The 24,065-nt window shown below is 45.6% G+C and overlaps 1 protein-coding gene across 1 annotated transcript in view; it reads left to right on the top strand.

Annotated features, from left to right (window-relative positions):
* Window positions 1-24,065, top strand: part of gdpd4a (glycerophosphodiester phosphodiesterase domain containing 4a) — a 101,595-nt gene that overhangs the window by 2,347 nt on the left and 75,183 nt on the right. Inside the window, exon 2 of the mRNA XM_072262609.1 lies at window positions 21,336-21,541. Coding sequence (XP_072118710.1) covers window positions 21,359-21,541 — 183 coding nt within the window. The 5' untranslated portion in view covers window positions 21,336-21,358. The remainder of the gene's footprint in view (window positions 1-21,335; window positions 21,542-24,065) is intronic.

The following is a 24,065-nucleotide window of genomic DNA, read 5'->3' as shown; positions in this document are numbered from 1 at the left end:
GGCCTTTCAACATTCAAAAGGTTTAAATGAGATCCCCTCTCATCCTTCTGAACTCCGGCGAGTACAGACCCAGAGCCATCAAATGTTCCTCGTATGATAACACTTTCATCCCTGGAATCATCTTTGTGAACCTCCTCTGGACCCTCTCCAATGCCAGCACATCTTCTCTAAGATGAGAGGCCCAAAACTGTTCACAATACTCAAGGTGAGGCGTCACCAGTCCCTTATAAAGCCTCAGCATCACAACCCTGAGAGAAAGACTCTCTATATCCCAAACCTAAAGGTGGGTCCCTTCCAAAACTGATCTTACAGACCCAGGAACATTGGAATTAGAATGGCGATAGTGTTTGCATATAGACTTTGCAAAGGCTGGGATTCCCTGAGGCTGTGCAGGGTTAATGTGGTTAAATGGGATGGAATTGTGTATAACAAGCAGTCTGCTGGAGTCAGCAAGTCAGGTAGCATCTGTGGAGGTGGTGTACAGCACGGTACGGGCTCTTCAGACCTGAATGTTGTGCTAACTTTTTACCCTCCTCCATGATCAATCTAACCCTTTCCTCCATAACCATCCATGTGCCTAACTAAGAGCTGCTTAAATGTCTCTAACGTATCTGCGTCTACCACCACCCCCCGGCAATGCATTCCAGGTACCCACCACTCTGTGTGATTTAAAAATTTCATTTTATTGAGAGACGGCGTGGAATAGGCCCTTCTGGCTCTTCCCCCTTCGAGTCGTTCCGCCCAGCAATCCCATGATTTAATCCTACCCTCATTTACAATGACCAATTAACCTACCGACTGGAACATCTTTGGACCGAGGGAGGAAACCAGAGCACCCGGAGGAAACCCACAATGTCACAGGGAGAATGTACAAGGCACCATCGAGAGATGAGCCCTGATCATGTGTACTGTAAAGCATTGTACTAAGCACTATGCTACCGTGCCATAATAATCTTTGACATTCTCCCCTATACTTACTCCACTCAGCTTAAAAGGATCTCCTCTGTGTTGGCCGTTGCTGCCTTGGACAAAGGTCTCTGGCTGTCTGCTCTATCCGTGGCTCTTATAATTTTACATAAAACTATTAAGTTGCATCTCATCCTCCTCTCCGAAGGGAAAAGCTCACTCAACCTTCCCTCATAAGACGTGCTCTCCAATCCAGGCAGCATTCTGGTGAACCTCCTCTGCACTCTGTCTGAAGTTCTGTAATGAAGCAACCAAAACTGAAGCCAATACTCCAAGTGTGGTCTAACCAGAGTTCTATAGAGCTGCAACTTTGCTTAGTGTGCACTCGACAAACTCCCACCAACTGCAAACTTTGTGCTTGTGGGATGTTCTTATGCACCAGGGGGCTGTCGTCCTGCACGTGCTGCAGTGGCAACCTCACTTCAGAGCTAGCCAGGGCATTCTGGCAATTTTAGTGAAAAGATTGGCCTCTGGGTGGGGGTAGAATCTTGAGAGAGTTATACAGGCAGGGAAACAGCCCCTTAGGGCCAACTAGTCCATTCTGCCCAAGATGCCTTCATTTGCCCACATTTGGCCCACATTCCTCCAAAACTTTCCTACCCTTATACCTGTACAAGTGTCTGTTAGATATTGTAATTGTATCTGCTCAACCACTTCCACTGACAGCTTGCTCTGCGCATCCATTGTGTGGAAAAAGTTGCCTCTCAGATCGCCGTTAAATAGACATGGGAGATTCTGCAGATGCTGAAAATCTTGAACAACACACAGAAAATGCTGGAGGAACTCGTCAAGTCAGGCAGCATCTATGGAGGAGGATGAACAGTTGATGTTTTGGGCCAAGAGCCTTCATCAGGACTGGAAAGGAAGCGAGCAGAAGCCAGAATAAGAAGGTGGTGATGGGGTAGGGAAAGGAGTACAGATAAGTAAGACCTGGTGATTCTCCCTCACCGCCTCAGTCTGGCCCCTCCAGTCTGATGAACGGTCTCGGCCTGAAATGTCGACTGCTACTGCTCTTCAGAGATGCTGCCTGATCTGTTGAGTTCCTCCTGCACTTTGTGTGGACTGCTGCTCTTTAAATAGTTCCCTCCTCAATTGAAACCATTTCCTGTTAGTTTTAGAATTTTCCTGTCCTGGGTAGAGAACCCATGGTCATCCACCTTACCTAGGATCAGAGAGTTAACCAGCCCAATCCCCCTATTCCGACCAAATTGTCTAGCCAGCTGGTCCCATTGTCTGTGTTTGGCCATATCCCTGTAAACGAGGGGTTTCCAACCTTTTTTATGCTGTAGACCAATACCATTAAGCAAGCGGTCCGTGCTCTCCAGGTTGGGAACCCTTGCTCTAAACCTTTCCTATCCAAGTACTTGTCTAAATGTCTCTTGAACATTGTTATTATACCCACCTCTAAAGCTTACTTTTAATCTACTCACCCTTCCCTCCCACATAGCCACTGTTTTCTTTTCATCCATATGCTTATCTAAGAGTTTCTTAAATGCATCTAACGTATCTGCCTCTACCACCGCCCCGACAGGGCTTTCCACACTCGGTGTGGAAAAAGAAAATTATGTCTGTCAGCTCCATGAAACTTTCCTCCAGTCACCTTAAAAGGATGTCCTCTACTATTAGCCATTGCCACCCTGGGAAAAAGGCACTGGCTGGTTGTTTGTGCTGTCTATTCCTCTTATCATCTTATACACCTCACATCCTCCTTCACCCCAAAGAGAAAAACCCTGGCTCGCTTATTCTTTCAATGTGACTGATTTGATTGATTGAGTTGCTTAGAGTGTCAAAAAGATTCCGAAGTATCTCCTGCTATCCAACCCACATTCTCTTCTTGCTACTACCATCGGGCAGGAGGTACAGTAACCTTAGATCCCCCCACCACCAGGTTTTGGTACAGTTACTACCCTTCAGCTATCAGGGTCCTGAACCGGCATGGATAACTTCATTCACCACTACTCTGAATTGGTTCTGTAACTTGCAGCTTTTTTCAAGGCCTCTACAACTCACGTTCTCAGTATTTTGTTTTATTTGCAAACAGTTTGTCTTCTTTTGCACTTTGGTTCTTTGTCAAGTCAAGTCAAGTTTATTGTCATTTCGACCGTAAACTGCTGGTACAGTGCACAGTAAAAACAAAACAATGTTCCTCCTGATGCTGCATGAAACAACACAAAACTGCACTAGACGATGTGAGACAGCACAAGGCAACACTGGACTACGTAAAACAACATAAAAACTGCACTAGACTACAGACCTGCACAGGACTACATAAAGAGCACAAAACAGTGCAGGGCAGTACAATAATTAATAAACAAGACAATAGGCGCAGTAGAGGACAAATTACAATATAATAATAAATGATGTAGATGCAGTCCAGACTCTGAGTATTGAGGAGTCCGATGGCTTGGGGGAAGAAACTGTTGCACAGTCTGGTCGTGAGAGCCCAAATGCTTCGGTACCTTTTGCCAGATGGCAGGAGGGAGAAGAATTTGTATGAGGGGTGCGTGAGGTCCTTCACAATACTGTTAGCTTTGCGGATGCAGCGTGTGGTGTAAATGTCTGTAATAGCAGGAAGAGAGACCCCAATGATCTTCTCAGCTGACCTCACTATCCGCTGCAGGGTCTTGCGATCCGAGACGGTGCAATTCCCAAACCAGGCAGTGATGCAGCTGCTCAGGATGCTCTCGATACAACCTCTGTAGAGTGTGGTGAGGATGGGGGGTGGGAGATGGACTTTTCTCAGCCTTCGCAGAAAGTAGAGATGCTGCTGGGCTTTCTTGGCTACGGAGCTGGTGTTGAGGGACTGGGTGAGATTCTCCACCAGGTGAACACCAAGAAATCTGGAGCTCTTAATGATCTCAACGGAGGAGTCGTCAATGTTCAGCGGAGAGTTGTCGCTCCGTGCTCTCCTGAAGTCAACAACCATCAGTCTTTGTTTATTATAGTTTTTAGTAAAATTCTATTGTATTTGTATTTTTCCTGTGAATGCCTGAAAGAAAATGTATCTGAAGGTAGTCATGGTAATATGAAAGTAGAAATGCAGAGAAAGTTTCACTTCAGGAATGTTCACACAGAGTCCCCTTCTGCAGAAGGTTGAATGCTGGGGTCACTCAGACATTGTGAGACTGCCCTTGACTGTTAAGTCAAAGTAAATTTATTATCAGAGTGCCATAAGCTACCTTGAGTTTCATTTTCTTGCAGCTAAGGGGTGGCGGGGTGGGGGTGCATCTCCACCAAAGGAGGTCTTGTGCGCTCTTTCCCTCCACTAGCCTGCAGGTCACCCTTGGCAAGGCGGAGCACCTGCTTAGCCCCCCAGATCAGGGTCATGTGAAGCCATGGGGGGGGGGCAGGTGATGGATGGTTGTATGAGCAGCTGGGGCATATCACAAGACCACCGGCACTAGGCAGACAATCTCTGAAGAGTATTGATAATGGCTGGGGTCACCCGTCTTGTAAAGACACTGCCCAGAAGAAGGCAATGGCAAACAGCTTCTGTCGAAAAATTTGCCAGGAACAGTCGTGGTCACAGAAATACTGTGACCGCCCATGTCATATAATATGATGACTTACAGGGAAGATTAAAAAAAAGTAATTTATGGAAAACTATACCTATACAAAGTCTTGACAAACAACCAATGTGGAAAAAGAAGACAATAATAAAAAATAATCTCCTGAAGACACGAGTTATTGAGTACTTGAAAGTGAGTCCATAGGTTGTGGAATCAGTTTGGTGTTGAGGCATGTGAAGTTTTCCAGATTGGTTCAGGAGCCTGATGGTTGAGCGGTAATAACTGTTCCTGAACCTGTTGTGGGACCTAAGGCTGTACCTCCTTCCCAATGGCGGTAACAAACATAGAGCATGGTCTGGAGGGTGGGGGTCCTTTCTGTTTCCTAGTGGCAGGGCTCCACGTAGATATGCACAATGATGGGGAGGGCTTTGCCTGTGACAAACTGGGCTGTGTATCCACCACTCTCTGTCGCGTCTCCATTCCTCAGCATTGGTGTTTCCGTATCAGTTGGTGATGCAACCAGTCAGGATGCTCTTCCACTATGAATCTCTAGAAGTTTGTCAAAGTTTTAGATGACGTGCCGAAGCTGAGCTAATTTCTAAGAAGCTAGAGGCGTAGTGGGTTATGTAAATAGAGCTGGCATTAATCAGATGTGAGCCAGAGGAACGGGAGAGCAGACTAAAGTTGGCGAACAGCCCACTCCTGTTGCAAACTATCTTGTCAAAAGCACTTCTCTTGTGTGCGTGCTGTAGAGAACGGCAGCTCGCTCTTCGCTGATGAAGTCCAATTGTAACTTTCACAAGTACAATGAGGTAGAGATACAATGAAAACTGCTTACAGCAGCAACCCAAGCACATAATACACACAACACACAGAACATAACGTGGAGAAGTTTGAAGTGATACACTTTGGAAGGTCAAACCTGAGGGCCAAGTACAGAGTTAACGGCAGGATTCTGAGCAGAGGGACAGAGAGAGCTTGGGGTTCCTATATAGATCTAGATTCCTCAAAGTTGACATGAAAGTTGATGGGATTTGTTAAGAAGGTGTATCAAGTGTTGGCCTTCATTAATCAGGGGATTGAATTCAAAAGCCACAAAATAATGTTGCAGCTCTATAAAGCTCTGGTTAGACTAGACTATACAGAGTATTGAGTTCATCTCTGGTCACCTCATTATAGGAAGGATGCATAAGATTTAGAGAGGGTGCAGAGGATGTTTACCATGACGCTTCCTGGTTTAGAAAGCATGTCTTGTTGAGAAAAGCTTGAGCGAACTTTGGAGCAAAGGATAAGAGGTTATTTGAGAGAGATGTATGAGAAAAGAGGCATAGATGGAGTGAATAGATAGACTTTTTCCCAAGATGGAATGGCTAATACAGGTGGGGCATAATATTAAGCTGATTGGAGGAATAAACTGTCAAAGTTTCAGGACAAGACCCTTCATCAGGACTGGAAAGGAAATTGGGGGCGGGGGGGGGAGGTGGAAGAAGCCAAGGTAAGAAGTTGGGGGGAGGGGGAAGGAGTACAAACTGGCAGGTGATAGGTCAGACCAGGTGAGGGAAAAGGTGGGTGGGAGGGGGGATGAAGTCACAAGTTGGGAGGTGATGGGTGGAAAATGTGAAGGGTTGAAGAAGAAAGAACCTGATAGGAGAGGATAGCCTGGACCATAGACCTCCATTCCTCTCCCACTCATGCACCTATCCAAACATCTCTCACATGTTGAAATTGAACCCGCATCCACTTCTTCCGCTGGCAGCTCGTTCCACACTCTCACCACCCTCTGAGTGAAGAAGCTCCTCCACAGGTTTCACTTACATATTTCATCTTTCACCATTAACCTGTGACCTAGCCTCAGCCTGTCTGAGGAGGAAAAGCCTGCAAATGTACCGAGACACAGCACCGAGCTTTAGCTTCGCCTGCCATCCATGCACCAGTAAAGGTGAAAGACTAGCCTTATTTGTCACATGCGCATTGAAACGTACAGTCAAATGCATCACTTGCATCAACAACCGACACAGTGTGAGGATGAGCTGGGAGCAGCCTGCAAGTGTTGTCATGTCTCTGGCACCAACATGGCGTGCCTACAATTTACGAACACTAGCCTACACGTCTTTGGACAGCTTGGGTATATTGAGACCGTAGAGGCAGATACATTAGGGGCATTTAAGAAACTGTTAGATAGGCACATGGATGATAAAAAAGTGTAGGAGGGAAGTATTAGATTGATCTTGGAATAGGTTAAATGCTGTACACAATGTTGTGGGCCAAAGGGCTTGTACTGTGCTGTAGTCTTTGGTCTAAAACTTTGTCATGCCATGGGCCAATACCACGAAGCAAAGCGTCCTAAAAGGAAGACGTGGACCTCTATGTGGATGATGGCAAGAACTGGAGTCTCAAGATTTGTCACAGGGACTGTGGCAGGATGTTTATTATATGATAGATCTTTACCCACTGTATGATCATTATATCAATGCAACGCAATAGCTAATTTTGTTTGGAAATCAGGTGAAGTTATGGTTTGCTTTGCACTTGTTTGGAAATGAAATTGCAGTCCCCTTTAAGGTGCCTGAAGGAAGGCTGGAGACAGTGCAGCTGAGAACCGTAGACTGGATTACCATAGTACCGTTTCTTTAAGTGCTGCGTGGGAGTGCTTGATTTGCAGTTTGCAGTTTGCAGTGATTCAGGCAGGAAGTCACTGTGGGCAGAAGCAGAGTGTATACTGCATTTTGCATTTCCAACTCAGACCATAACCCTGCATACCCCTTCCCATCCATGTACCTATCCAAACTTCTCTTAAATATTGCAATCACACCCTCATCCGCCACTTCCTCTGGCAGATCATTCCACACTTGCAACATCCCCGAGAGAAAGAAATTCCCCTTCAGTTCCCCCCTTAAATATTGCACCATTTACCCTCAACCTAAGTTCAAGTCTCACCCAAGTTCAGGGGAAAAAGTCTGCTTGCATTTTCCCTACCCGTACCCCTCAATTTTATATTGTTGTTCAGTTGTTTAGTCAAGTCTGACTCTTTGTGATCTCATGGACCATAGGGTCCGTAGAGTTTTCAGGACAAGAACGGAAGTAGATTGCCAGGCCTTTCTTCTGTGTGGATACTGCTACTGCCCAGGTTGGGACCCGGCTGGGTTTGAACTCACGACCATCTGCCTTGCTGTCCAGTGCTGATGCCACTACCCCACCAGCCGGCCCCAATTTTGTATACCTCTGTCAAATCTCCCCCCATTGTCCTACCTTCCTGGGACGTGTTGGGCACGTGGCCAAGTGGTTAAGGCGTTCGTCTAGTTATCTCAAGGTCGCTAGTTCGAGCCTCAGCTGTGGCAGCGTGTTTGTGGCCTTGAGCAAGGCACTTAATCACACATTGCGATAGTCTGTGTGAGGAGTGGCGCCCCACACAGACTTCCAATCTGAGTCTTGTAAGGTTTGAAAATGCCCGACGCAGGCCTCTCATGGTCTGAGTCGACATTCCCTCCCTCCCTGGGAATGAAGTCCAAACCAATTCAACCTTTCCCTAGAACTCTGGTCCTTAAGTCCTGGCAACATCTTGGGACTAGGGAGTCCTAGTTCAGTATTCCCTAAATGTTAACTTGCTGGTTGAGTCGGTAATAAGGAAGGCAAATGCAATGTTAGTACTCGTTTCGAGAGGACTAGAATACAAAAGCAAGGATGTAATGCTGATGCTTTGTAAGACATTGGTCAGCCCACACTTGGAATACTGTGAGTGATTTTGGGCCCTTTATCTAAGAAGGTATGTGCTGATATTGGAGAGGGTCTAGAGGAATGTTATGAGAATAATCCTGGGAATGAAAGAGTTAGGGTACGAGGAGCATTTGATAGCTCTCGACCTGTACTTGTTGGCGTTTAGAAGAATGGGAGGTGGGGGAGAATCTCATCGAAACCCGTTGAATATTGAAAACTTAGATAGAGTGGATGTGGAGAAGATGTCGCCTATGGTGGGGGAGTCTAGGACTGGAGGGGACAGCTCAGATTAAAAGGATATCTTTTGCCAGATGGCGGTGAATCTGTGGAATTCATTGCCACGTATGGCTTTGGAGACCAAGTCATTGGGTATATCTAATGCAGAGGTTGGTAGTTCTTCATTAGTTACAGGGTTACGGGGAGAAGGCAGGAGAATGGGGCTGAAAGGGATGATAAAACGGCTATGATGGAATGGTAGAGCAGACTCAATGGGCTGATACAGTGTCTCGGCCTGAAAGGTCAACTGTTCATTTCCCTCCATAGATGCTGCCTGACCTGCTGAGTTCCTCCAGCGCTTTGTGTGTGTTTCCGCTATGTCCTCTGCTATGCTATGGCCCCTTCCATCGATGGTGCACTCCAGTGTTTACTCGATGGAAGACAAGGTAGAGCAGGACACCGTCCCATAAACCATCAATCTACAGGCCATTCCAATCATGGGCTATATAATTTTTTGTGACTGTATGTTTTTCCTGCTATCATAACTATATGTGCTGTGTGCCGCTGGTACAGCATTTTGCACCTTGGCTCCAGGGGAATGCCGTTTCGTTTGGCTGCATTGTGTTTGAATGACAATTAAACTTGAACTACTAGTGTCAGGGTTTCTGAGTGTTGCTGAAGCTACTCTGTATGGTTCACTCACCACCTGCTGTGGACCCGGATTAAAACCGTGACCCCGCGACTCAGCCATCTCAGTAAGTGTTGGTGCCTGAAGCCACACGGGGCAATGGGCAGTGAACACTCCCTCCGGACACCATTCTGTAGCCCTGCTCTTTTTACTGACTCATCCCCACGTAATTCAAATTCAAGGAGTTGATTGACAGCTGCGAACCAGGATTCTGTGACCAGTTAAGCATGCCTGCCCACCTTCCCCGGTTAAAAGATCGAACTAAAAACAGTATGGTACATTACAGGCCCTTCAGCCCATGATGTTGTGCTGACCTTTATGAACCAACACCATGATCGATCTAAACCTTCCCTCCTACGCAGTCCATAACCCTCCAATTTTCTCTTGACCTTCTACTGTAATTGTAAATGATATTGAACATAGAATATTACAGCACAGTACAGGCCCTTCGGCCCACAATGTTGTGCTGACCTCGTAACCTAATCTAAGAGCAATCTAACCCTTCCCTCCATTTTTCTTTCATCCATGTGCCTATCTAAGAGTCACTTAAATACTCCAATTCTATGAGCTTCTATCACCACTCCTGGTAGTTCGTTTCATGCACTTTAATACTCTCATATGTTTTAAAAAAAAACTTCCCTCTGATATTTATCTACCTGTCCAGTGTTACAATGCAGAGTAGGGCTTCCTGGCCATTTGAGCTGTACCATGCCAGCAACCCCAGAACCCCGAGTAACCCAAACCTAATCACAGGACAATTTGCAATGATCAGTTGCCTACCCTTTACAACTTTCGGCTGTAGGAGGAAATCAGTGCACATGGAAGATGTACAGTGGCTCCTTACAGATCAGTGCTGGAATTGAACACCGAACTGCAAACCGCCCGAACTCTAACAGCGTCTCACTACCCGCGATACTGCCATGGTGCACCAGTGACATCTCCCCTGAAGTCTTTTCCCTACATTGCATCTAAACCTCCTCTCCTGGATAGTTTGTAACCCCCCCCTTCCCCCACGCAGCCCTTGACCTCCTCCCCCACGCAGCCCTTGACTCCCCCTCTCCCCCACGCAGCCCTTGACCCCCCTCTCCCCCACGCAGCCCGCGACCCCTCCTCCCCCACGCAACCCGCGACCCCCCTCCCCCACGCAGCCGTTGACCCCCCTCCCCCACGCAACCCGCGACCCCCCTCCCCCACGCAGCCCGCGACCCCCCTCCCCCACGCAGCCCGCAACCCCCCTCTCCCACACAGCCCACGACCCCCCTCCCCCACGCAGCCCGCAACCCCCCTCTCCCACACAGCCTGCCTCTATCATCACTCCTGGCAGTGCGTTACCACTCTCTGCGTAGAAAATCCTGCCTCTGACATCGACCCCAATTCAACATTCCAACTAATTTTTTTATGTTTACAGCTGCGTGGACCCTCCATTGCTCTGTGTGGGAAATTGTTACATACCCTGAAAATTGTGCGGCACTTAATATGTATTTTTTGTAACATGCGTTCGGCAAGCCGTTGGTTTATTAACAGCGAGCCTCTGACTTCCATTCTATGTTTATTGTTACAATTTGTACCAGTGTTGCAACTTGAAACACTGACAATGTGATTACGCTGAAGCTCTTAAATGTTTCAAAGCAAAGGTTTGAAACATAAGTTGGATAAGTATCCTGTCAAAGTATATATATGTCACCATATACAGGCATGAAATTTGTTTTCTTGCGGGTGTACACAGTAACAAAATAGAATCAGTGAATAACTGCACCCAACAGGACAGACAAACAACCAATGTAAAAAGGACAACAATATCTGCAAATACGAAATTAAAAGAAGTAATAATAAGCAATTAATATCAAGAACATGAGATGAAGAGTCCTTGAGAGTGAGTTCATAGATTGTGGAAACATTTCAGTGGTGGGGCAAGTGAAGTTATCCCCTTTGGTTCAAGAGCCTGATGGTTGAGGGGTAATAACTGTTCCTGAAGCTGGTGGTGTGAGTCCTGAGGCTCCTGTACCACCTTCCTGATGGCAGCAGTGGGAAAAGAGTATGGCCTGGGTGGTGGGGTTCTCTGATGTGTGTTGCTTTTCTGCAAAGGAGCTTCATATAGATGCGCTCAGTGGCGCGGAGGGCTCTACACATGATGGACTGGGCTGTATCCACTACTTTTTGTAGGATTTTCCATTCGGGGATGTTGATATTTCTATACCTGCCGTGATGCAACCAAGGTATGCAAACTTTCCACCACACATCTATAGACCTGAACTCACCGCAATTGGCTTATCACTACAATAGGTCTATTGTAGAAACACAGAAAACCTACAGCACAATACAGGCCCTTCGGCTCACAATGCTGTACTGAACATGGACTTACTTTAGAAATTACCTAGGATTATGCATAGCCCTCTATTTTTCTAAGCTCCATGTACCTATCCAGGAGTCTCTTAAAATACCCTATTGTATGCCTCCACCACCGTCGCCGGCAGCCCATTCCACGGACTCACCACTCTCTGTGTTTTTAAAAAAAAACTTACCCCTGACATCTCCTCTGTACCTACATCCAAACACCTTAAAATTGTGCCCTCTCGTGTTAGCCATTTCAGCCCTGGGGTAAAGCCTCTGACTATCCACACGATCAATGCCTCTCATCATCTTATACACCTATTACTGGCTCTCTACTTGGCCTTGGATTACATGGACAACAACTATACCTACGTCAGGCTGCTGTTTATTGATTACAGTTCAGCGTTCGTCAGCATCATACCCTCAGTCCTAATCAACAAGCTCCAAAACTTGATCCTCTGTAACTCCCTCTGCAACTGGATACTTGACTTCCTCGCTGAGAGACCAGTCTGTGCGGATCAGAAATAGCATCTTCTCCTCGCTATCAATGCTGGCTCACCTCAAGGATATGTGCTTAGCACACTGCTCCACACTCTCTGCACCCACGACTGTGTGGCTAGGCACAGCTCAATCTCCAGTTGTAAATTTGCCGATGACACAACTGTTGTTGGCAGAATCTCAGATGGTGACGAGGAGGCATGGTGATGAGATAGATCAGCTGGTTGAGCGGTGTCGCAACAACAACCTTGCTCTTGACCAAGGAATTGTTTGTGGACTTCAGAAACGAGAAGTTCAGCTCTCGTCGATGGATCAGAAGTGGAATGGGTGAGCAGTTTCACTTTCCTAGGTGTCAGCACCTCTGAAGATTTATCCAGGGCCCCACATATTGATGCAATTGTGTAGAAGGCAGACGGGTGGCTATATTTTATTAGGAACTTGAGGTGATTTGGTATGTCACCAAAGACTCTATCAAATTTCTACAGATGCACTGTGGAGGGCATTCTGACTGGCTGCATCACTGTCTGGTATGGAGGGGCCACTGCTTATGATCAGAAAAAGCTGCAGAAATTTGCAAAATCTGCCAGCTCCATCATGGACACTAGCCTCTCCAGCATCAAGGATGCCTTCAAAAGATGATGCCTCAAAATGCGGCAGCCATCATGAAGGACTCCCATCACCCCAGGACGTGCTGTCTTATTGCCCCCAGCAGGGAGGAGGTGCAGGAGCCTGAATACATTGTGGAATCCTTCAGTGTTGAGGAGAGAGAAGTTAACCTCACTAGGTCAGGAGCCTGACGGTTGAACCTGGTACCCCTGAACTTGGTGCTGTGGCACCTGAGCAACGTTCCTTCTCATTTTTTTATTAGCGGTGCTCTGAGCAGAAAATGTTTATGTGGCCTGAAAACTGCTGCTCTCTAAATGTTTTTCTTGTGATATGCGTGCCCTGAATACTTCAAATGAAAATTTAAAAGTCACATACTTTTAATTTTATTTATTAATTGAAGGGTATAATAAACTGCAGTAGAGAAAAACTTTCACGGTTCGTAAAGTTTTCTCGTTTGTCTTTATTCTAGCTGCGCAGCAACGAAGGCTATGTGCGTGGAGGTATTTCAGTTACTGTGCGGCTGCGTACCTGACAGGTTAGAGGGAACAGTGGTCCTGAGGCTCCTGCAACTCCTTCCTGATGGCAGCAGTGAGAGGAGAGCATAGATGGTGGGCTCCTTGATGATGGATGCTGCTTTTTTGTGACAGTTATTGACAAGCAGTTCTTTATTTCGCAATACAAAGCTGAGCACACCCTTTTGGCACTTTGAGCCATGCCGCCCTGCAAACCCACAACCCCGATAAACCCTAAATTGTCATGGGACAATTTGCAATGACCAATTAACCTAGCCGGTATGTCTTTGGACTGTGGACGGAAACTGGGGCACCCACTCCTGCATTCATTCCACAGGGAAAACATAGAACATAGACATTTACAGTACATTACAGGCCCTTCGGCCCACAATGTTGTGCCGACCATGTAACCTACTCTAGAATTTCCCTACCGCATAGCCTTCCATTTTTCTAAGATCCATGTACCTATCGAAGGTCTCTTAAAAGACCCTATTGTATCCACCTCTACCGCTGTCACTGGCAATACATTCCACGCACCAAAAGGAGACTCCTTACAGAACGACAGTGGAATTGAACTCTGAACTCTGCAGCAGCCTAAGCTGTAATAGCATCACGCTAACCACTATGCTGCCATGGCACCCAGCAGTTGTTTACCTCATTTGAGTGTGCAGTGGCTGTTGACTTTATTTTAGTTTTCTCGTTTCCCGGAGTTCTAATTACCAGCTCTGATTTAATTGCTTCAAAGCCAAGGGCCCATTTCTACCCATCTCAGCTTCCATCCTGAAATTCGCTGAGAGAGAACGATCGCATTTGCATTTATTTAACACTTTCTCAAAACTTTGCCAGGTTTTTGGACTGAATGCGAGGCACTTGAAATATGATCTCTGCTGGCAAAGCGCAGAAAGATGTGGCGAATGAAGTTCTCGGAAAAACAATGGGATGAATTTGCACCTTGTTTCTTATTTTGAGCCCTGCTGGGATCTTGCACACATTGACCCTGCAATTCAATCCTTTTGACTATTCCAAAAGAGTTTGACTAGCATTCAGAAATTGAAGCCTTCTTCCTGCTCATTTCATTGTATGTTTCGATGTACATGTGATAAATAAATCTGAGTCTGGTTTCAGCCATCACCTGCCAGCTTGTACTCCTTCCCTTCTCCTCCCCTCCCAGCTTCTTATTGTGGATTCTTCCCTCTTCCTTTCCATTCCTGATGAAAGGTTTCAGTCTGAAAATTCAACTCTTTATTCCTCTGTATAGATGCTTGCCTGGCCTGCTGAGTTCCTCCAGAATTTTTGTGTGTGTTACTCTGGATTTCCAGCCTCTGCAGAATGCCTTGTGTTTATTTTTTCCTGGTCTCACCTATTACCTTCTAGCTAGTATTCAGCAGCCCCCCCCCAACCCTTAATCTGGCTTCGTTCCTCTTCCTTTCCAGTCCTGATGAAGGGTCTCAGCCCGAAACGTTCCCCATGGATGCTGCCTGGCCTGCTGATCTCCTCCAGCATTTTGTGTGTGTTTCTCTGGATTTTCAGTATCTGCGGAACCTAAGCACGAGGAAGTTTTCAGATGCTGGAAACCCAAAGCAACACACACAGAATGCTGGAGGAACTCAGCAGGTCAGGCAGCATCTATGGAATATGAATAAACAGTTCAGGGTTTGGGCTGAGACCCTTCATCAGGACTTCTGCAGAATCTCTTGTGTTTATGATTCCCTTTGGTTCTGGAGTTCTCTGACCTGCACCTCTCCCGTAATGGTCCATGTTATCACCTTCCGAATACCAGATTCCAACACTACTTGCATTTGTAAACGCAAGTAATTCTGCAGATACTGGAAACCTTGAGCAAACCGCAGACAAGGTGCTGGAAGAACTCATGAATGTTTCAGGCCGAGAGCGTTCTTCAGAAGTCATGGAACAGGAACAGTGCAGAAACAGGCCCTTTGGCCCGTCTGCTCCTTACCAAACTTGAACTTGAAAGAAAGGGGGAAGAAGCCAGAATTAGGTCTTATTCGAGCAGAGTGTATCACCTGCCAGTTTGTAATCTTCCCCGTCCCTCATATTCTTCCCCCTTGCTTTGCGGTCCTGATCCGTATCTGAATCTGCCAAAAGGATAACTGCCTTAGAAAGGAAGAACTAATGATAAAGATTAGCTTTATTCATCACATGTACATTAAGACTTTGAAACATGCAGTGAAATAATAGCAATAACTTTATTTATATAGAACTTTTCATACATTAAGATTTCGGCTCGAAGTGCCTTATATAGATTGGAAAGATAAATTGATATAATTATAAAAATACGAGACAAAATTAAAAATCGTAAGTAAAGACAAACATCATATAGAATAAAATGTAATCAAGTACCTGTACACCAAATTATAAGTTTATAAGACATAGGAGCAGTATTGGACCATTTGACCCTTCAACTCTTCTCTGCCATTTCATCATGACTGATCCATTTCCCTCCGAACCCCAATCTCCTGCCTTCTCTCCATAAAACTCTTCATGCCCTCACCAATCAAGAGTCTGTCAACCTCTGCCTTGAATGTACTCGATGGCTTGGCCTCCACAGCCGCCTGTGGCAACGGATTCCACAGATTCACCACTCTGTGGCTAATGAAATTCCTCCTCGTCTCTGTTCTAAACGGACGTTCTTCTATTCTGAGGCTGTGCCCTCAGGATAGAGTGATCACATAAATATAATTAATATCACAGGCATTAAGTAATCCTATAAGTAGGCCAAATTTAGAAAAGAGGTTTATAGAAGGGTTTTGGAACATTCTATAGTACCTTCCTGGTGTATCTCAGTCAGTAGAGTGTTCTCGATTTTGGTGCATAAGAGCAAAAGGCTGAATCATGAGTTTTTATCTGCTTGGCTCTACGAACCCTAAGCAAACAAGTATTTGTGCATCTAAGATTACAATTATTGATGTAAGGGGATAGACACTCCAAAATATACGGAGGAGCTAGATTATTCAGAACATTTTATATAATTAAGAGTATTTTAAAATTGAACCTAAAGGACACAGTCAACCAGGGTAATGATGCCAAAACTGGTGAAATGTGCTCAGATTTTCTTTTCTTTTGGGTTAAGATTCATTTTGAACAAGCTACAACCGATTTATACCTATTCTTAGGCAGTCCTGAAATGTGTCATTTATGACAATGACCAACACCGTCCGAGGATTGTGCTGGGGGCCCAACCCGTATCTCTTTGGAATGTGGGAGGTGATTGCTGGTGCTGTAATAGTTTTGTGCTAACCACTACACTATCTTGCTGCGTCAAGAGAGGCCATTTGTGCCACTGTAGCTGTGCTTGTTCATTATGGCTTTCGCGCCTGTAGATAAACCCACAAAGTCTTTCGTGTTCATCTAAGGTTTTCTCCAACAGACGAAAGACCTGCTGGTTAGTAGGTTAAACATCACTGCTGGCCTTTAGAGCAGCAATGAAGGTACTCCATATCTGTCTGTCATACTGTCGCATACAGGCATAGAAGGATTCGTTATTGCGATTTCTGTAACAACCAGTCAGGGTTGATACCCCTAGAACCTGGAGGAGCGGTGGGCCACTCTTAGTCTGGCCTCTACCCTCTGTTTGGCAGGGGTCACCCTGCCAAGAGTGAAAGCACAAGGCCCTGACTGCAGCCAGGGCAGCAAACCCTGTGACAAGGTTGTAGTCCTCTTGAAGGTAGCAGATTAATTGGTCATTGTAAATTGTCGTAAGTGATTAGGCGAGGGTTAAAAAGATGGGTTACTAGGCTGTGCATCTTGGAGGGGCTAGAGGAGCCAGTTCCACTTTGTATCTCTAAATAAGTAAAAATAAATAAAGGCTGGTTCCATGGACTGAACAGGCCACGGAATATTTTCCAGAAGAAGGTGCAAGAATTTTGATTGGGTTGAAGCAGAGGTGATGTTTCTAGTTGTGATAAAATCGAAGAGCATTCTAGTGGGTGGCATCGCCATCTGATATGGAGGGGCCAATGCACAGGACTGGGAAAAAAAACTTCAGAGGGTTGTAGACGCAGCCATCTCCATTGTGAGCACCAGCCTCCCCACACTTGAGGAAACCTTCAAAAGGAGGTGCTGCGAAAAGGCAGCAGCCATTATTAAGGGCCCTCACCACCTGGGACGTGCTTTCTTCTCATCGTTACCATCAGGGAGGAGGTTAGGAGCCTGAAGGTACACAACCCAACGCTTTAGGAGCAGCTTCTTCCCCTCCGCCATCAGATTTCTGAACGGTCCACGTAGTCATAGAGTCACAGAACAGTACAGCGCAGAAACAGACCTCTTGGCCCATCAAGTCCATGCCAAACTATTAATCTACCTAGTGCCATCAACCTGCACTTGGACCATGCACCTCCCATCCATACAGCTATCCAAATTTCTATTTGTCTGGGTTTTCAACTCTCTGTAGCTTTTTCTGAACTTGTGCATTGGTGCCTCCGTACCAGCTGCTGCTAAACAACAAATTTCACAACATATGTCAGTGATAATAAATCGGATTCTGATTCTGAAGGAGAGCTGTCAATATAAGACTGTCAATAATTCATCCAAGAAGGAATCCAGGAGAAGCAAAATAGTGCTTGGAATCCTTGTCCTGTGCGGACCCCTCCCCAGTGGGTGGTTAGGATGAAGAGCAGTGATAATTTGCAGCGAAATCAAACTCTTTGAGAGTGGGAATGGAGAGTAGAAGATAGAACATAGAACACAATACAGGCCCATAATGTTGTGCCTACCTTCGAACCTACTCCAAAACCAATCTAACCATTCTCTCCTACGTAGCTCCCTATTTTTCTTTTATCCATGTGTCTCTCTAGAAGTTGCTTAAATGTGCCTAATGTATCTGCCTCCACCATCACCCTTAGCTGTGTGCTCAATGCACCCACTACTGTCTGTGTATATAAAAAAAAAAAGCCCACATCTGACATCTCCCCGAAACATTACTCCAATCACCTTAAGGTTATGCCCTCTTGTATTAGCCAATTCCACTGTGGGGAAAGAATCTCTGGCTGTCCATTCGAACTATGCCTCTTATCGTCTTGTGCACATCTATCAAGTCACCTCTCATCATTCTCCGCTCCAAAGATAACAGCGCTAGCTCGCTCAATTTATCCTCATAAGACCAACTCTATCAAGTCACCTCCCTCACATCCTCCTGGCCTCCAAAGAGAAAAGCCCGAGCTCACTCATCCAAAGTGTGAGAAGAGTGGTGTTCCCACACATTCATCAGTGTAGATCAGCCTGTTTTTGTTTTACGAAGCTGGAAAGAGGGATGTTTCCAGGACTTGAGGGCAAGAGAGAGGTTGAGCAAACTCGTACTTTATCCTTTGGAGTGGGGTAGGATGAGGGATGTATATAAATTCAGGAGAGGCACAGGTAGGGTGAGCACACTCAAAGTCAAAGCCTGATGGTTGGAAGTCAAAGCTTTCTGAAGGCTTAGGTGAAATATGAGGGGCAAGTTCTTCACTCAGATGGAGTGAGCTGTCAGCAGAAATGGTGAATGTGGGTTCGACTTCAACATTTAAGAGATATTTGGATAGGTACATGGATGTGAGGGGTATGGCACAGATAGCACGTATAAGTACAATAGGAGAAAAATATACATTCGCACAAAAAAAATGTAGCCCAAGTCCCTGAGTGTCATGGCCGGTAGATTGATGGTGCATGGGATGTTGTCTTGGAGTCATATTTCTGCAAGAATGAGCACGCAGCAGTTCCTCATCACAAGAGCCACCCTCACTTGGCTACAGAAAGTTTAAAAAGAAGTATACCCCCAGAGTCTGTGAGAGCGGGGCGCAAGAAGACTCTCGGCCTGACCTCCCGGTAACGAACCTTGGCATGGACACGACAACGAATCAAGAAAATGTCAATACTCTTGAGAAAGCAGCAGCTGGATATGCTCTTCAGACCTGTAGGTGTGGCTGGACTAAAGTAACATCAACTTGTGATCTAAAAGTTCATCAAGGACGGAAGAAATGCTTGAAAATCGCCAACCCAGGGAAAATATCAAAACTGGGTGCCACACTAGCATAGTGGTTAGCGCAACATTATTAGCGCATTCTGGAGTGCGGAGTTCAATTCTGGCTCCATCTGTAAGGAGTTTGTACGTTCTCCCCGTGAACTGTGTAGGTTTCCTCTGGGTGCTCCAGTTTCCTCCCACAGTCCAAGTAGGTTAGTAGGTTAATTGGTCCTATGATTAGGCTAGTGTCAGTAGTTGGTTTGCAGGCAGTTGACTAATTGGCTCATAAGCCCTGTACGCACTGTTTCTCCAGATAAAAAAAAATAAAAGATTGAAGGATTGCCAGGACTTGAAGACCTGAATTATAGAGAGAGGTTGAATAGGTCAGGACTTCATTCTCTGGAGTAGAGGAGAATGAGGGGAGATTTGACAGAGGTACACAAAATTATGAGGGGTATAGGTAGGTAAATGTAAGCAGGCTTTTTCCACTGAGGTTGGGTGAGACTGGAAGTAGAGGTCATGGATCAAAGGTGAAAGGTGAAATGTTTAAGGGGAACACGAGGGGGAACTTCACTCAGAGGGTGGTGAGAGAGTGGAACAAGCTACCAGTGGAAGTGCTGGATGCGGGTTTGATTTCAGCATTTGAAAGAAATTTGAACGGGTACATGGATGGGAGGGGTATGGAGGGGTAGGCTCTGGTTGCAGGTTGATAGGACTAGGCGGGTTAATAGTTTGGCACGGAATGGACTCGATGGGCCGAAGTGCCTCTATCTGTGCAGTGGTGTTCTTTGACTTGATGACTGTAAGTATTGTGATTCAGGGTGAGGGACTTTAATCCCAAACGGATCTACCTGTGATTAACATGAAATGTGGAGATTTATATTTCTGTTATTAACTGGCTTGAAGAAATTACAATTTACTATCTATTCAGATCACACTCTGTCAGACAAGTTAAATTCTTAAAGTAGCATTTCCGTCGTGAGAAAGATTGCATTACACTTCAGTACATGTTTAGCAAATGGCTTCTGTAGAAATCAATTGGATATTTGCTCTGAGCCTTAAGCAGTACATTTTGTACTGAACGAATTGTTTTGTAGGTTGTAAATCTGAACAAGGAACATACAAGGTAGGGTGGGGTTTACAGCAAGGTGATTTGGCCAAACAGGTCTTTACTAGTTTCTGTGTTCCACCTGAATCAAGTTTATCATCGTGGGCATACAGTACCTACACATGGAACAAATGCGTCGAAAATTAGTGATTTTTCAGCAGCAGTGAAGCACATTGCAGCCATAGGTTTAAATTTAATTTGGCATGAATTATACACAAATAGCACAAAATATAAGCATGACAACACCCGAGTAAGTTGAGAGAGCAATAATGGAGTAGAGTCTGAGAGAGTGAAGCTATTTTTAGGTCAGTTCAAGAACCTGATGGTAGTTTAAAGTTCAAAAGTAAACTTATTGTATATATATGTTACCATATTTAAGATTGTTTAATGTTATTTCCAGTACACAAGTGTAAAGGAGAACAAAATAATTGTTACTCTGTATCTGATGCAGCACAAAAACACACAGTAATAATAAGAACACAAAAATAAAAAATATCAGAATAAATATAAATGCATAGTTACTGCCTGTTACGCCCCTGACATTTAGTGCAGCAATGAACATCCTCCATTTCTGTCTGTCCTAGGCCATCTTATCGATTGTACCTCAGGTGTGGTTCAGAGTCCTCATTTCTGAACTATAAATACATTAAATAGCTTGTATACATTGATTGTATGTCCATTAAAGTGACGCTAGGCTCAGGAGTGTCTGTACATAACGTGACTGACAGGAAATGAGTGGTTGGGGGTGTGGAGGGGTGTGTTAGTGAGTGGAGGTGTTGATCAGCCTTACTGCTTGGGGAAAGTAACTGTTATTGAGTCTGGTGGTCCTGGTGTGGATGCTACATAGCCGCCTCCCTGATGGGAGTGGAAAAAGCAGTCCGTGAGCAGGGTGGGTGGGATCCTTCATGATGTTACTGGCCCTTTTCCGGCACCTTTCTGTATATACATCCTTGATGGCGGGTAGGCTGGTGCTTTGGGCAGCTTTGACTACCCAACTACCTAGAGATTCATTTTCTTGCAAAAAAAAAAGAAATACGATAGAAAAATCTATACATAAACATATAAAGACAGACAAAGAATGTGCAAAAGAAGAACATCATCATAGTAGATGTGAATCTTACTGGATACAAAAGGCTGAAAGCGTGTATCCAGGCTCATGGGCCATTTGAGGTTGTGCCTCAGTGAGGTGGGAACAGGACCAACCCTTTTCTTTGCCCTTGTTCTCTTTCAGGGCGGGTGAGCTCTGACCGGCCGATGGGCAGCACTCCAATCCAGTTCAAAAAGGTCAAGCTGGGAGGGCTGCAGGTTGTCCGTCGGCGTTTGCTTCAACGCTATGAGTCGCAGCCTTTCCTCTCCTGCCTGGCTGGGCTCTACGGATGCCAGTGGAGACGGTACCAGCGTACCAGGATCCTTCCCGGAGAGCTGTGCTGCAGCAAGGTAAGCAAATCCTCCACCTGGTGGTAACGTAGCACATGGGGAGTGGCTTGTTCCCAGAGTCATAGAGCACTACAGTACAGAACCAGTGATAAGTCCTTTCCTGGTTTGTCCTCCTAAAGTGTAGCATCTCACATTTGTCTGCATTAAATTCCATTTGCTGTTATTCAGCCCATTTTTCCATTTGGTCCAGACTCTGCTGCAAGCTCTGAATGCCTTCCTCGCTGTCCACGACACCCCCAGTCTTGGTGTCATCCATAGATTTACTGATGCACTTTATTATGTTATGTTAGGGTAGTGTGGGTAGTGGCTCCATATGTCACTAATACAAGGCGTGACGACCCTGCCTTACACGAGTCCCGGGCTCAGCTGGCTCCGGCTGACAGTACCCGGTATGGGCCCCTATCCAGGGTTACGGATCCCACTGCCTTGTGGGTATCTTCGGGAGAAGAGAAGGCTAAGGAGTAAACCCTACACAAATCCGGAGTGGAGGCCCTAAGGCAGTTGGAGGACGTATCACGTCACCTCCCGGCAGCTCCTGCAGCCAAGCTGATGCCAAATGTACTGCTTCGCATTCCCTTGGACCACATCTGTGAGGGCGAGAGGGGGATCTTGATGTCTGGGCAGCCCGGGATCTCCATATTCATCGCCCAGGTCTGCGCCCCAGAGAGGTCACTCGGACAGGCGGATCCATTGTCTACTTAGACAGACGGAGCCATTACATTATTATGTTATTGTGCAGATCATTGATATAGGTGACAAACAACAAAGAACCAGCACTGATCCCTGCAGCACTCCACTAGTCACAGGCCTCCACTCGGAGAGGCAACCATCTAATACCACTTCTCCCGTGAAGTCAATGTCTAATCCAATTTACCATCTCGTCTTGAATGCCCAGTGACTGAACCTTCTTGACCAGTCTTGTCAGATGCCTTGCTAAAGTCCATGTAGCCAACATCCACTGCCTTGTCTGGTAACTTCCTCAAAAAGGAAATTCTTTTTCAGACTTTCACAAAATTTAAGAAGAGCACGTGAATCTCCAGGTCTGGACAGCTACAAGTCATGCAAGTTTAGAATAAAATGGTATTTATTTATTTAGTGATACAGTGACGAGTAGGCGCTTCCGTCCCTTCGAGCCATATCGCCCCAGCAACCCCAGACAAACTGGATTAACCCTACCCTAATCATGTGACAATTTACAATGGCCAATTAACCTACCTGGTATGTCTTTGGACTGCAACAACCGGGGGAAAACCCACTCAATCTACGAGTGGACGTACAGAGTCTCCTTACCGATGGTGCTGGAATTGAACTCTGGAGAGCCCTCAGCTGTAATAGCATTGCGCTCACCACTACGTTACCGTGGTAATTCGTGGTGGGCAATGACATAGTGGAATGAATATGATTCTCTATGAGCAATGCGCACCGAATGCTGGAGGAACTCTGAAAGTAAGGCAGCATCTATGCAGAGGAATAGTCAGTAGTCATCAGATCTGGAAAGAAAGGGAGCAAGAGCAGTTCTTGCTGGTCAGGAAAGTTGGGTGCCATGGTGGCATAATGGTTAGCGTGGCACCATTACAGCTAGGGGCATTGGAGTTTGGAGTTCAGTTCCAGAGGTGACTGTAAGGAGTTTGTGCCTTCTCCCTAGGACCATGTGAGTTTCCATCAGGTGGGGTATGGAGGGCTGTGGTTCGGGTGCAGGCAGATGGGACTAGGCAGAAAACAAGGCTGGCACGGATTAGAAGGACTGAAGGGCCTGTTTCTATGCTGTAGTGTTCTATGACTCTATCTCATAATCCCTCTCTGTATATTTATGTGCCTGTCTCTTAAACAGACTTTTAGCCTTTAAACACTACTATCATATCTGCTCCCACCACCTCCCCAGGCAGCTCACCTGCCTCTCTGTAAAACAATCTTGTCCGCACATCTCCTTTAAGCTTCCTCTTCTCAGCTTAAATACATGTCCTCTGAATACTTGACATTCCTACCTGAGAAAAAAATCCTATCTATGCGACCAACTATAGGAATTTACCCTGGGTAGATGACTGTTAGCATCCACCTTATCCACGTCCCTCATTATTTTAAACATGATAGGATTTCCTACATTCCAGGGAATAAAAGCCTAGCCTGGTCAAAACCTCTCCCTCTAGCTCAAGCCCCCTAGTCCTGGCAACATCCTTGATCAATTCTGTTAACCATAGATATTGAGCAAAATGTGTATATTTCAAAGTAAACATTCAATGTAATTATCAAAACTCATCTATGTCACTATATTGCTACCCTGAGGTTCATGTTCTTGCGGGACTTCGCAGTAAGTACAAAGAAACACAACAGAATCAATAAAAAACCATGCACAGTACAGATGGGTAGATAACCAATGTCAAAAGACAACAAATTGTGTAAATACAAAAATAAAAAGTAAAATAACAATAAATATTAAGTAATAAATATTGAGAACGAGAGTTGTAGAGTCCTTGAAAGTGAGTCCGTAGGTGGTGAAAACAGTTCAGAGTTGAGGTGGGGGAAG

The sequence above is a fragment of the Mobula birostris genome, chromosome 7 (assembly GCF_030028105.1).
Source record: "Mobula birostris isolate sMobBir1 chromosome 7, sMobBir1.hap1, whole genome shotgun sequence".
In the NCBI taxonomy this organism is placed as follows: domain Eukaryota; kingdom Metazoa; phylum Chordata; class Chondrichthyes; order Myliobatiformes; family Myliobatidae; genus Mobula; species Mobula birostris.
Note: the sequence above shows the minus strand (reverse complement) of the source record. Positions and strands in the feature narration are given on the sequence as shown.